This window comes from Chanodichthys erythropterus, chromosome 19 (assembly GCF_024489055.1).
Source record: "Chanodichthys erythropterus isolate Z2021 chromosome 19, ASM2448905v1, whole genome shotgun sequence".
NCBI lineage: Eukaryota > Metazoa > Chordata > Actinopteri > Cypriniformes > Xenocyprididae > Chanodichthys > Chanodichthys erythropterus.
This window is the reverse complement of record NC_090239.1, coordinates 15,891,029-15,905,614: the sequence shown is the minus strand read 5'-3', so window position 1 is coordinate 15,905,614 and position 14,586 is coordinate 15,891,029. Positions and strand designations below refer to the sequence as shown.

Here is a 14,586-nt window from a genome sequence, read left to right as displayed (position 1 = left end):
ATCAGGGTGGTTTTGTCTTATAACTGTAATCGAGTCATGTTTAACAAGCTCTTGAAGGAAGTATACTGTTCTGTTTAACCATAGTGACAGATGGTAGGGGTTTTCATGGCTATATGGACAGGAAGACAAGAGGGTGTTTAAAACAGCAAACTTCCTCTTGACGTGTTGAATGTATTGTTAGGAATCAACAAAATCAAACACAACCAGAGCTGATCTAATAAAGTTTATTTTCTTAAAAATGACCAGTTTCTGTTCTTTTCTAGGAAATTAAACCCTTTTAAAATTCATACTAGCATCTACTTAATGGTTATTGAAGACTTCACAATATATTAAGTCTAGATGTTATGGTACACATGCATAAAATTCAGGCTGCATGAGAAGCCACAGTCACCACATTACACATAGATGGAGTTTGAGGGGCAAAAAGACAATGGGGCTGTAGAGATACTTGTCTCAGCTTCAAAGAGGCCAGAGGCCTCTGATATAACCAACTCCAGCAAGGCTTTTCAAATCGTACTTAAAACAGGCACAAGTCAGGCCATGGGCCCAAAAGAATGCAATAAAATGCTTTTAAGAGTCAGGATGCACTTTTAACAGTGATGCTATGACCACAAACAAAAATTAACTGAATGTAAATGTTCTGGGATTGTTTTTAATAGAAATCTTTTCTTTACATTCTCTGTAAGATTAACGGTCAAACATGTTTCAGAATTCTTTGGGCCCTTGGTTAACACTTCAAACCGCTTGGAGATTAAAGCTCCAAATATTTAGAAAGGGAACTTGAGAATGAGAAAGATATATACAATAGGCAAAAATAACCCTTTTCTAATAATGGCAGCAACAAAGGTGATGCAAACATTTCTGAATCTGCATGACCATAAGTTCCACACATCAATCACTTGCATAAAAGAATTTAACTTAAAAGAAGTCACCTCATTAAAAAGAGAAAAAAAAAAAATTCTGGAGGACAATTTAGTGTTAGTTTTCTTATCTTTTCTTTGTTATTCCTCTTTCACAGAAAGAACTTATATGCTGAGACATGAGTATAATTACAGCAAGCCTAATGTGTGCTAACAAAAAATATTAATAACAATAATAATAATATATAATAAAATAAAAGACATTCAAATACAGTAAGATTTTTTTTTGCCTGAAAATACAAAACTACATGAGAAAGCATTAAAATCATATTTGTAGATCAGAATAACATATTAACATTTAAAAAAAAAAAAAAAAAAAAAAGCAAGTGCTAATCACATTGTTTTTTGTTGTGTTTTTTGTTAATTTTTTATATCATACATATATTTCAGCACATCTGCTGTCAAAAAAAAAAAAAAAAAAAAAAAAAAAAAAACAGTCGCCGGGGAAGCCACAATGGTATGGCTCTGCTTCTAATCCGAGAAACCGCAATCTGTAGCTCCCAGTGGCTCCGGTCGCGGTCAGATCTGTACATAAACTGCAGCAGAACTTGTCTTGAATCTCCACATAGCACTGAAGTTGCACAGGGCAGGGCGCACAGCGCAGGGCTATGTGATTGGAAGGACCAAAGAAAGTCTACTCCCTTTCCAAACACCACCACTGTGGCACCCACCTCCATAATCTCCAGAATCCTGAGTCAACATATTGCTTCACAATATTTCACTCTTCCAAATCATCCATCACGCTCCCAAGCAGAAGTGAAGAGAACTCCTTGCATTCTCGGTTAGCAATATACAGGAGAGTCTGCACCCAGTACTGAGGCAGCTTTACACGGTTTCAGAGTTCTGCATTTCACCTTTCCAAAGATAGTTTCTCTTAAAATGATTAATTCAAAGTCTGACATCTGACGTCTTTTGTTATCCACACACACTTTGCACACCAGGTCTCTCTGGCCCAGAAATGGCAGGCGCTCTGGATTTGTAGTCAGGTAAGATAAAGACCAGGGTGCTGTGATGAAGGATGAGCTCGATCTCAGTTGTGTTGTAACGTGTTGGATTCTATGGGAGGTGCCGAATCATACAGAGTGTCCGTGTCATGGGTCGGCTCACCGGCCAATGTGCAAGGATTGGACAATGTACCCGCGCCACAGTCACAAAAAAACCTAGATGGGACAGATTATAAAAGGGATTAGAGCAGATTAAACTATGTGTCCACAAAATGTTACATAAAAATTGTAATTCTGCAATTCACCAGTAACTATAGCTATTCTTGTGGATTGAAACTAATACTTTTTGAAATAAATTGATTCTGAGTTTAGGCATTTATTGTGTTATAATTTCTATTTCAGATGAATGTTGTTCTTTGGAACTATCATTGATTCCACAAAAATATTAAGCCGTTTTCAACATTGATAATAATAGGAAATATTTCATGAGCACCAAATCAGCATATTAAAATTATTTCTGAAGGATCATGTGACACTGAAGACTGGAGTGATGACTGCTGAAATTTCAGCTTTGTCATAAGTTACATTAAAATAGAAAACAGTTATTTAAAATTTTAATTATTATTTGTAAATCGATTTCACAATATTATGGTTTTTACTACATTTGTGATTAAATAAATGCTTGGTGAGGATAACAAAACACACACTAAACAGTAGTGTATATATTGCACTGACCTATCATGCCGTATAAACTCCACATCATGCCCTTGGTGGCACTTCTTAATACAGTTCACACAAATTGCATTCCGGTCTGTTGTGTTACAGGTGTGACACCTAATAGAAAAGAATGGAACATATTGAAATACTACAATCATTTATGTTGGTTTTCAAAGCAGACTGCTTCAAGATGCCTGCCTTCTGATTACCTGTAGAAATCGTGCATGGGGTAGCTGGTGTAACTGGAAATCTTGTACAGGCACTGACCTCTGCTCACTGCCTTTTCTATGGCATCCTGATTGTTCATAATTTTATTATCTAGAAAGTTATGGAAAAGATTTGTATTAACACACACACATATATGTATTATTGAGGTAAAGTGAGAAAGATAGTCATCTATGACCCTTAGAACATTTACCTTTCATTGTAACATTGACACCGGAGGCTAGAAATAAGCCTCCAAATCTGTTGTTGAATATTTGATTGCCTTCCAGCGTCGCTGTGGCATGGTTTGTGATTTCAATGCCTAAAGTGGGGGTCAGAGAGAGTGTTGTTTGGACGAATTTATAGAAAGGTGACATATAAACTACACACAAATTCCAATTCCAAGAACTCCAGAATGTCCAGTATGCGTTTCATTTACAATCATGATAATGGCACTTTCCTTTATTATTTCACAATTTAACATTACTACACCAAAATAAGCATTACACAATACTAAAGACCACCACAGTGGCAGCATGTACGCACTTCTGACCTTAAACCTTCTACCGACCTGCAGCAAAGCCGTCAAATATCCGGTTCTTCCGCAGCACTGGGTGGCTGTTTGTGCTGATGAGAACACCAGCCTGTGCGTTCCTGAAGATGTCGTTCTCTTCCAACAACCCTGAATATGCATATGAAAACACTGCTATTAGTTTCTAAGGTAATGATTAAACATGGAACATCCATTATATTAATTGGGCAGCTTTTTTGGCACAGATTAAGCTCAGTTTTGAATCGCAAGGGATTTCATTGGGGGATTAATCACTAATAGTGTGATTTAGCTCAAGACATCCCTTGATCCGTGTCTGGGAATCTGTTCCGATTACATTTTTCTACTTCAAGTCTCCCTTAGCTGGCGTAGCATTTCCTGTACTGTGCTCATAAACAGAAAGAAATTTTTCAATCCATTCTTACCCCTCCCGCCGTTGAATATGCAAATACCCCCATCCCGTCCATCGTGGATCTTATTCCTGCGCAGCGTGGGGTTGCTGTCTGTCTTAATCCACACCCCCGCCATGGCATTATCAAAGATCTCATTGTCCTCAATAAAACCCAGCCCTATGAATAGACCAACAAATTATGTTAAACACAACAAGCAGAAACCTTAAACTGGCCAGCCCAATATGACAGCCAAGATCTGTGAAAAGACAAATGGAGAGAACAGAGAGGAAAGTAAATAAAGAACTTACCAGAGTTGTAAACAAGGATTCCTCCATTTTGTCCACCCCAAATTTTGTTTCTTCTGATTTTTGGATTGCTTCCAGTTCTTCATAAAAAATAAAAAAAATTGAAAAACAACATCAAGATGCGTCCAAAAATGTATCCAATGTACATATTGGATTTGGACTTTTTTACTACCAAGACTCTTGAAAATCTATTTGTCCTTCCTAAAGAAGCTGAAAATTCTATTACTTCCTCCCTACCTGATCTGGACTCCAGAGTACATGTGATTGTAGATATCATTATCTTCCAATACACCATGTCCATTGTCATAAAAATACACCCCAACCTTTTCAGAAAGAAAAACAAAACAAAAAAACAACAACAATATTAACAGATGAGAATGAAGGCTAGATCATATCTAAAGAAATATTGAAGATCCAAACCTGTTTTCCACTGTGTATCCTGTTCCTCCTGAGTACTGGCGTGCTTCCTGTGGTCACCCACACTCCAGCCAGAGTGTTGCTGTACACCTCATTCTCTTCTATTACACCCTGGCCCTTTTCATGCTATAAATAGAAACAGACAGTTACGCTAAGACCAATGAATATTGTGCATAATATTTTGTTCTGTCAGCAGCCCGTAATGTATTCCAGTCAGTTCACGTGCACGCTCACCACATAGATTCCTCCATGCTGCCCATCATGGATCTTGTTGTGCCTTACTATAGGACAGCTGTTCGTTCTGATCTGAATGCCAGCCAGGGCATTTCCATAAATATCATTTCCCTCTATGAGGCCCCTCCCATCACCAAATATGTAAACGCCTCCTTGGTTTCCATTGAATATGGCATTTCCCCTAGATTAAGAGCAGACAGCTCATTTTATAGATAATCAACAAGATGGATCAATCAACTGACAGTATACTGAGTGTTTAGTGAGCTCAGCACAATCAATACCCAAAATAATTTTCAAGTCTAAAAATAGAAATATTGATTTATACTAATATGTCAGTGAGGACAAAGAAAACTGACCTTATTGTCGGGTCACTGTTGGAGGTGATCCACACACCAGCAAAGTTATTGGCATAGATTTTGTTTTCTATGAACTGGCCTCGACCTTTCTCATGAACATAGATGCCCCCTGTTTGGCCGTGGTGGATCTCACAGCGTACCACTGTCGGGTTAGCATATGCTTTCACCTCAAACCCTGCAATCCTGTTCCTGTGGATATTGCAGCTCTCAAAGTAGCCCTGCAGAGGGAGACAAAGAGACAGAAATCAGCTGACTGGCTGCTGCCCAAAACAGATGAAATCTGATTTAAAAAAATAGGTTTAATTACCATGCCATGGTCAAAAGTAAACACTCCTACATCTCTGCCATGGTGGATATGATTACGTCTGATGATAGGATTGCCATGGTTTTTTACCCAGATACCCGCAAGCGCATTGTTTGAGATTTCGTTATCTTCATAAATACCCTATAACAAAACAGCACACAGGTTTAAAAAAAACAAAAAATTAATACCTATATTGTGATTAGTACTTAATTGGAAAGCACCGATACCACTTTTTCCAGAATAAGGCAGATACTTTCATTTTTGGTACTCGCCGATACAGATGCCTGTATTTTCACTGCATTTGTAATTTTTAAATATATTAGGTAGAGAAACCAAAAGAATATGAATCATATTTGATTTCATTTGTTTAGCAAATATATCCTTCAATTATTTTCATGCTTAATTATGCCTGTTAAAATGTATATTGTACACGCCTCTGTTACTTTCACTGTTCATTCTATTTCTCTATAATATTTTATCTTTCATAATAGCAGTGTCAATAGCAGTGTGTGATTTCTGTGTCCTTTTTGTTTGATTAACATTAAAAACAAGACAGAATGCACGGATCCAATATATTGTTACACATAGGGTTGGGTTTCGTTCGGATTTTAAAGTACCCCTGAGTCAATTATTTTATCCCTTAAAACTCATCTTTGATTATCAAAATTACATTACAGAAGTGCGCGCGCTCTCTTTTTTTACCGTCAGTTAACGTTAGTAATATGTGCCTCATTTTACCTTCTTTACTAATAACATATCCGACCGAACTACAAAATTTCCAGCAAAGTCTGTGAAAAAGGGATGTGTGCTCAACAAGCTCACGCGTCTGTGCTGCTGCACGCTCAATCCACTCCGAGTTTCACTTGCCAGCTCACGCACAGCAGCTGTATAGGCGTACATATTTCATTTAACATTCTATTAATTCAAAACATTTACATCATAGACATCCTTCTCTGATATATCCATTCTGCTCTCTGTTGGCTCTGTTGTCACGAGTTTCTTTGTCAAAAGCACTGTACTGTACATGCTGCATGGTATCTGTTGTTGGTATTGAAGCATTTTAATGAGTGCATGAGCACAGTATTGGGCATCCGTAATAATTATTATTTGTCATTAAAGCATGCAATAGTCTTGTCGGCAACTGTATTATCTACAATTTATAACTAACAATCAGAGTTTCAACACTGAGATAAAGCAGACATTCAGATATTCAGTATGACTCTATTGTATGGAAAACAGTTAAACAACATAAGGACAATAATGACAATTTCCATTTATAATAGATTTAATGCATTTAAAAATGGAAAACGAAGATCCCTACCTGTGCATGATCAGTGATGTACAGCCCAACATTTTCACAATCACTGATGTTGCAGTGTTTAATGGTAGGTCCGGCACCCTGACCACTTACACACACTGCTGATCCCACTGCACAGACAGACAGAGAAAGGTCCACCTTAATCACCCTGATAAAATTTCTTGTACTTCAAATGCTAAAATATGCCACTAACAGAGAGGTCATGAGATCATTTCCCAGAGAACACTTGTGCTGATAAAATGCATACACTGAATGTAATGCAAGTCAGATGAATGTCTACCAAATTATTACAGGTAAAAGTGGCTTCTCCCTCTTAATCCATCATATGTTAAAGGTGCCCTAGAATTGAAAATTGAATTTACCTTGGCATAGTTAAATAATTAGAGTTCTGTACATGGAAATGACATACAGTGAGTCTCAAACTCCATTGTTTCCTCCTTCATATGTAAATTTGATTTGTGCAAAAGACCTCTGAAGAACAGGCGAATCTCAACATAACACTGACTGTTACGTAACAGACGGGATCATTAATATGTACGCCCCTGTTTTGCATATGCCAGCCCATGTTCAAGGCATTAGACAAGCCAGTATTAACGGCTGGAGCAGCACAGCCGAATCATCAGACTTTATGCAGGTAAGCAAGCAAGGACAATAGCGAAAAATGGCAGATGGAGCAATAATAACTGATATGATCCATGATAACATGATATTTTTAGTGATATTTGTAAATTGTTTGCTAATGTTGCTAATGTACTGTTAAATATGGTTAAAGTTACCATTGTTTCTTACTGTATTCACAGAGACCAGAGCAGTCATTTTCATTATTAAACACTTGCAGTCTGTATAATTCATAAACAACTTCATTCTTTATAAATCTCTCCAGTGTGTAATGTTAGCTTCAGCCCCGTTAGTCACGGAGCACTATCAAACTCATTCAGAATCAAATGTAAACATCCAAATAAATACTATACTTACATGATATGATAGCTGCATGACGAACACTTTGTAAAGATCCTTTTTTTTTTTAATTATGCCCCAAAATAGGAAGTTAAAAAATGTAATTAAAAATCTATAGGGTATTTTGAGCTGAAACTTCACAGACACATTCAGAGGACACCTTAGACTTATAGTACATCTTGTGAAAAAGGGTTCTAGGGCATCTTTAATGACACAATCCCATTAGGCTGAAGAACAAAACAATCATGCCACAAAGGAATTACATATGAAGTAAGCATCTCTGATCTTTCTACTCTAAGTATCCTATAATGGTTTCCACAAAAATATTAAGCAGCACAAATGTTTTCATCACTGATAATTAGAAATGTCAGCATACATTTCTTATCAGCATATTAGAATGACTTTTGAAGGATCATACATCACTGAAGACTGGAGTAATGGGCTGCTGAAAAATTCAGCTTTGATTTCACAGAAATAAATTACATTTAAATATAAATTAATACAAAACGGAATTATAAAACTAAATTATAATTGTTTTTTACAATATTACTGTATTTTTGATCAAATAAACACAGCCTTAGTGAGCTTAGAAACTTCTAAAATCATTTAAAAAAAAATCTTACCAACACCAAACTTTTGAACGGTAGTGTATTGAGCTAAGGAAGCAGATGGTAGTGTAAATTAAATGTACCTGTGCAGGTGCTGCGGATAACGCAGTGGTCGATGTTGGGGCTGCAGTTAACTGTGATCTCCAAACAGTGGTGAGCATTATGATGCTGTGCTGACTTATCATCAGGGTTGAACTGAAGGTAAAAAAAGTAATATTACAAACACTCAAAAACATGATTTGCTGCAACCTCTGAAAAAAAGCATCAAGGGTGAATTAGAAAAGAGCAAGTAGTGTTGTTATCTAAAATACATCATGCAATGATTTACAAACGATTGTAATAAGAAAAAAGCTGTAAAAACGGTTACTCACCCTGATGGTCATGTAGCCCACATATGCATCTTCAGATCCCTCCATAAACACAAACGTTGAATCTCTAGTGTTTTCAATGACAACCTTGTCAGCTACCTTCCCTGAGGCTGAAAGGAAAGAAAACAGAGGTGTGTGTTAGTGACTTTAGTTAAGACTAAAAGTTGAAGGATATAGGTAACAAAAACAGGGTCATCAGATTCACCTGCACCAATCATTGTGATGGGGGATTCAATGTAGATCCATTCATCTGTGTAAATGCCAGAATGCACAAATATCAGGCCATCAAAATGGGCCTCCTGCACCCCTCCCAGTGCATCCTCAATGGTGTCATAATACTGCAAACCAGAAAAACACTGTCATTACAACGAAGCTGAAACTGCCTAAGTGCATTTATTGAACCTTCAAAAAAGAAAAAACAAAAAAAGAAACGGCTGAAGCCAACGATCCATACCAACATATTCTCTCTGCCTTTGTATCTGGCTGGATTACTATAAAAGTGTTCTGCAAAACCAGGCTTTACATGTGCTCCTTTATACTGTGGAAAAGGAAAAACAAAAGCAGAGACTTAATGAATGCTTCTTCATATTCAAATGTATTTATAATTTTTTATTGGTTCACCCAAGATGGACAATTAACGTGAGGTGTAAATGTGGCCCTTAGTCACTTAATTAACTTTTGAAGAATGACTATCATTATTACTCTGATAAAATAAAATGCCTCAGACTGGGAAAATCATGTAAGGTTTCACATCCATGCTGACTTAGAAAGGAAAACAGAAATGCAAGCACTCATACCAACTGCTGAAAGCTCTCTTTCCATGGGTTTGGTTGCTCATACTCTTCCGGGTTGATCTGGTAGAACTTCCCTGGCTCTGGATGCATCATGGGTCGTGTGTACTCAAACACCTCCATGTACAGTCTTTTCCTGTAAAATGCACAAACAGACAAAACAATCACTAAAGACGTAACCTTATGATATCAGTAATATCTGGACCAATCCCCCACTAACACAACATTAAGGTGGCTGATAAGCATTTTGTAAAATTGATCAAAGTATCCTTAAAAAAAAAATTTAAAAAAATTATATTTTTATATATATATATATATATATATATATATATATATATATATATATATATATATATATATATATATATATATATATAAATATAATTTTTATGTTATGTACATTTTGGAACTTTTTATTTGGAAAACAAAAAGGTTCCATCAACGAAGTCAAATGGAATGCAAAAACTTTGAAGCTCAAAATTTCAAAAACGCTCAGAATCCAGATAGAACCTTCAAATTCCAAGGTGGCAAATGTCTCGAGCACAAAATCAGCATATTAAAATGATTTCTGAAGGATCATGTGACACTGAAGACTGGAGTAATGACTACTAGAAAATTCAGCTTTCCCATCACAGGAATATACCCTTTTTTTGGACAATTGCAAAAGCGTGATTCTCATGATTTCATTCACCATGACTCTGTCCATAGACTGTCCTCTCAGACTCCCACCCCCCAAAACACTTTCTCATCAGATCTACACAAATCTCATAGGTGACCTATTTTGATCTCAAAAAGGTGAATTCTCACCTAAAGGTGAGGAGTTTGCATCTATGAATTATATCACAATATTACGGTTACTGAAATTTGATCAAATAATGCAGCCTCTGTGAGCATAAGAGACCTCTGCAAATAAGACTGATATTCTAAAATCCCCAAAAGACGATTCTTCTGCATGTTAGCAATGTCCAGTGTTAAAGCATTACACTCTTATATTCCTCTGATATGTACCATCACTTTTTGCAATATTAGTGTGGTTTACCCGTCATGATCAACATAGCATAACTTATGGACACTGCAACAATGTGCTGGTTGTCTCAATCTACTGGATAATTAGTATCCCACTTACAGCATGATTAACATTTTCCACCATACTCCTACAATCAAAGTGACTTCTGTAAATCAATCTATTGTCAGTATGTAAAAACTCTCACCAGAGGATAGGGTCATTTGCAAGCTCACTGAATCGCTTGCATACGCAGGCAGCCTGGCACAGGTCCTGCTCCAGCAGGTAGGAGAAGATCTTCAGAACGACTTCATCCGGAAGCTTCTCTTGGAGATACTGCTCCGCTGGGGCGGCTGAAACAAAATCAACAGGAAAAGAATCTAAAGCAAACTGCTTGCAGAGCACACTTAATAAAAATAATAGCATTAGTCCTTTAATAAGAAGCAAAACGTTTAATAATCGAGACCACAACTCTTCACTCACCTGGCAGGTCCTGGGATTTTCCCGACACTCTTGCACGTTTAGCTCTGTGACCGAAATTTTCTGTGGCTGAAGTGGAGGCTCCCTGCATCACACAAATCAGACATTGACTTTTTAAACTGCTATTTAGATTAAAACAACTTTAGAAGGACTATCTCTGTCAAACTAAAGAGGGTTAGTTTGTATCTCAAATGTGCAAAATCTTTACCTCCATACTGTTTTTTGTGGGGCACACGGTTCTTTTAGGCAACAGGGACTTTCTACGGAGTTGGTATGGACTGTTTTGAGCTCCTGGACCAGATTCTTCTGCAACCATATCTGCAGGGATGTCCTCATCTACAGAGAGCATACAAAGAAAAAGAAAACAATCCATTCAGCAAAACATATCTCAACCTGCCCTGCACAAGCTCAGACCCCCAAGTTCCACCGCAAACTCCTGATTTCCATGTTTGCACTGCACGTTGTAAAATGTGCCTGCAGGAACAAAACAGACCCATTCTCACAAAGAAAACGGTCAAAAGGAAAATGGTTGGCTTTCTCCAAAAGCATAGCAGTGCAGACAACATTTCTGCCCATCAGTTGGTAAGAACATCACACATCAGTGCAAAACTCTGAATTTCCATGCTTCCAGACAGCTTGCTTTTCCATATATTTCTATTAAAGGAGTAAAAATCCTCCTAAATCCCTTAGCCTTCTTCATACAACTGGTTTTGCACATGTAAACATTATATGTTATACATATAAAAGCTACGGCAAAAACTACTGCTGTTCTTTATTCAGCTACAAATGATCCCTACCTGTTCACCTCTGTTTGTGTGTGCAAGTGCCCTACCTACCTGTCAATACCTGGTGTACTGATCACCTGAGAGCCTTAGAGTCTGTCCTTCCCTACAGCACAATTGGTACCTGGAGACAACATCCAAAAGTGAAAGATGAGAAAAGCAGCTAAAGCTTGACTCTAAACTGTCACGAATTTTATGGCAACTCACAGCTGACTGGACCATCGGTAACAAAGGCTTTATAGCCAAGACGGCAAGGCAACAAAAGTACATCAGGGCAAAATATCAACACAAAATGAAATCCTTATCTGTTCAGCCATGACTCTGCTCACTCTCTCTGTCTGCCTACATACATCTAGTCAGTGCCCACATCCAAAAGGTATAAAAACAAAGCATTGTGGAGAAGATGCTCTTCCTTTTCCTTTTGCAGCATACATACATTTAATAAAGAAACCCAAACAAGAACCTGAAGCATAAAATTACATGCATATGTAATGCAAATACATAGACATTACATAATTATCCTTTTTAAAAGCCCAACTACCCTAATTAAGGAATACGGTGGTAGTGATACATTGATGGTATCAGGTGGTAAAACCATAGTACTACTATGGTGCATGTCCAAAAAACATGGTAAATTTGGATACTTTTAAGCGTAAAGGTCATAATGATATTAAATTTGAGAATATGAATGTACTGCACTCTCAAGTCGATGCATTGCTTAGGCTGATATTCTAATTGAAAAAGACTGACTGCAATCATCACATCAAATGTAAACATTAAGATAGTCAAAATGCACTGATTACTACTGGTCTAAAATTAAACAATAAACCCAAAATAAATGCTTAAAGAGCATGAAAACCTAATGCTTTAACACTTTATCAGTGGATTTTTTAAAGAAGACTTGAAAGCCTGTCAGTGGGGGGTCTGTAACCCAGCTAAACGTGGAAACAAAGGTTTCTGAATGATCATCGCAGATGAACCTCCACCAACAGAAACCAGGGCTTTGTGCATAGCATCTACAAATCTACCAAATTAACTATCTATGTGATAAATGTTGCATTGTGCACATATCCCCAACAAAACAGCAAAGAGAGCCGTTGTCTAACCCCGTTTTCTCGCTGTAAGCTCAAGTGCGCAGCTACTTATATTAGCTACTGTGCTACCTAGCACTGTGTAAACAGTTAACTTCCCAGCTACTGCATTCAAAGCTATCCCCCAACGAGCTCAATGCAGTTGAAGATATTAATGCGGTGTAGTAAGCAGCTACTGTCTAAGTGTTTAGTGTAAATGGACAGTGCTATCAATGGCAGCTCATCACTGGATACTAGCAGCTACGCAGCGCAGATTTTCCTGCTTAAATCCACTTCTTACGTATCTCTTCCACCTATTATAACCCATGAGAGATAACTTATACCAGACATAAATCAACATTTATCTTGTCACCTTGTTTCTAGGGTTAAAGCCAACCCGGAAAGGTGGCGAGTGTGTTAAAAGCTAGCCGTTTAGGGTTCGGGCTCGTGAAGCCCAAACAAAGCGCGGCCTGGCCTGTATATATGCGCCTCGACGCTCTGCACACAAGCCCTTTTAATCAGGCCGTGCGGCTTCGGAGTGGCCGTGTCGGGTCAGATAGATAAAGTACCGTACACGACACGGCAAAACATTGAAGCGTTCTTGAATTAAAGGTCCCCGTCTCACCTCTTTCTGCGTTGTTTCTTTCCGGCTGCACCGGGCGCGGCCTCGACACTCGCCTGGGTCTCCTGCTGCTCGCTCTGACGGAGTTCATTTGGCGAGGTGACTTTACCCAGAAAAAATACGCTTCCCTCGAACCTTATTCTGTTGTTCTTAGCATTTACACAAATATCTGGTCTGAAACAAGTCAAATCAACCGTCTACGCCGAAAAAGGACACCAACCCGGGGCAGTTTTTCTTATTCGGGGTGTTGTTGGTGTGTTTTTTTTCGGACAGCTCCCCCCTGTGCTGAGCTCCGTGTCTCTCTCCCTCTCTCTCTAGCAGGAGGAGCCATTAACATGGACATGGAGAACATGCACAAGGGGGCTCCACTGATATTCAGCAAGAGTAACATTGATTAATTCCTTTTAAATATTGATCCTCCAATCTTGGAGAAGTTTCAAAGTGTAAACAGCCCCGTGCCATGACACTGTGATTACAACTGTGTAAAAACCTTCCCTGATAATTAAAAAAAAAAAACAGAAGTCTAAACTGGTCTTCTAGGCTGGTCAAGATAGCAGAAAGTGGGTTAAAGGTTCTGGGAGACCTGTTATACTAGTTGAGCACCAGTTTGGCCAGGCTGGGAGACCAATTAGACCATCTCAAACCAGCTAAGACCGGCAAAATATCTTATTCTGGTTTAAGATGTTTGTGTTAGAAAAACACACCTGAAAGCATTACTCTTACAAACCTGACCAATTAAAAAAATAAATAAAGCACTTTTCAAACTTTCTTAGAACCGAATAAAAGATGTTCTTTATTCTGCTTGGCTTTATTTACCAGATAAACTACAGCAGGGATGTCAATGCCACAGACCCCCAAATATGATTACCCTCATGGGACCCCTATCCAAAATTTTTTAGAAGGCAGCCACAATATGTATTTTAATGTTTAAAGACCCAATTTATACTGTGAAAAAATATAAATGTGAAAAATATTAGGTGGAAAATATTTAGTTTCTATTTCATTAATTTTTTCCCCTACTCACTATAGTATTGTTAGATGTATTTAATTAAATACTTTAGTCTATTTGCATTTTTTTTTTTTTTTAACCTTTTCCAAGACCCCAGTTTGAAATCCCCTGAACTATGGCAACAAAGATTCAGTATGTTTATAAAATCACATTTCAAAGAAAACATTGACTTGGTTTCTTAAGAGTTGCTTTTGGGTTTGAATCTAAATATAAAGTTAAGTGTACAAATAAGGTC

The 14,586-nt window shown here is 37.7% G+C and overlaps 1 protein-coding gene across 3 annotated transcripts; it reads right to left on the bottom strand.

Annotated features, from left to right (window-relative positions):
- Nucleotides 1–214: 214 nt before the first annotated feature.
- On the bottom strand, nucleotides 215–13,631 carry fbxo11b (F-box protein 11b). Of its 3 annotated transcripts, XM_067369194.1 has the most exons (23): nucleotides 13,346–13,412; nucleotides 11,705–11,774; nucleotides 11,077–11,204; nucleotides 10,872–10,953; nucleotides 10,597–10,741; nucleotides 9,392–9,521; nucleotides 9,049–9,132; nucleotides 8,800–8,932; nucleotides 8,598–8,704; nucleotides 8,310–8,421; nucleotides 6,665–6,771; nucleotides 5,347–5,484; nucleotides 5,040–5,257; nucleotides 4,684–4,864; nucleotides 4,453–4,575; nucleotides 4,270–4,355; nucleotides 4,036–4,112; nucleotides 3,761–3,904; nucleotides 3,357–3,467; nucleotides 3,000–3,107; nucleotides 2,791–2,899; nucleotides 2,600–2,698; nucleotides 215–2,080 (listed from the first exon to the last, which is right to left on the bottom strand). In XM_067369194.1, the coding sequence occupies exons 3-23, from the start codon at nucleotides 11,182–11,184 to the stop codon at nucleotides 1,951–1,953; spliced, it is 2,532 nt and encodes an 843-aa protein (XP_067225295.1). In that variant the 5' UTR covers nucleotides 11,185–11,204; nucleotides 11,705–11,774; nucleotides 13,346–13,412; the 3' UTR covers nucleotides 215–1,950. The 3 variants fall into 3 exon arrangements, with proteins under 3 accessions (XP_067225295.1, XP_067225294.1, XP_067225296.1); XM_067369193.1 differs by lacking the exon at nucleotides 11,705–11,774 and having other exon boundaries at nucleotides 13,346–13,631; XM_067369195.1 differs by lacking the exons at nucleotides 215–2,080; nucleotides 2,600–2,698; nucleotides 2,791–2,899; nucleotides 11,705–11,774 and having other exon boundaries at nucleotides 2,996–3,107; nucleotides 3,332–3,467; nucleotides 13,346–13,631.
- Between the last annotated feature and the right edge of the window lie 955 nt (nucleotides 13,632–14,586).

Bases quoted from the DNA above. Each gene is read 5' to 3' on its own strand.
- fbxo11b (XM_067369193.1), bottom strand. From the start codon at position 13,433: ATGAACTCCGTCAGAGCGAGCAGCAGGAGACCCAGGCGAGTGTCGAGG. The intron at 9,522-10,596 runs GTGAGAGTTTTT...TGCATTTTACAG, and splicing joins GCAAATGACCCTATCCTCTG to GAAAAGACTGTACATGGAGG. The intron at 2,699-2,790 runs GTAATCAGAAGG...CTTTTCTATTAG, and splicing joins CCCATGCACGATTTCTACAG to GTGTCACACCTGTAACACAA.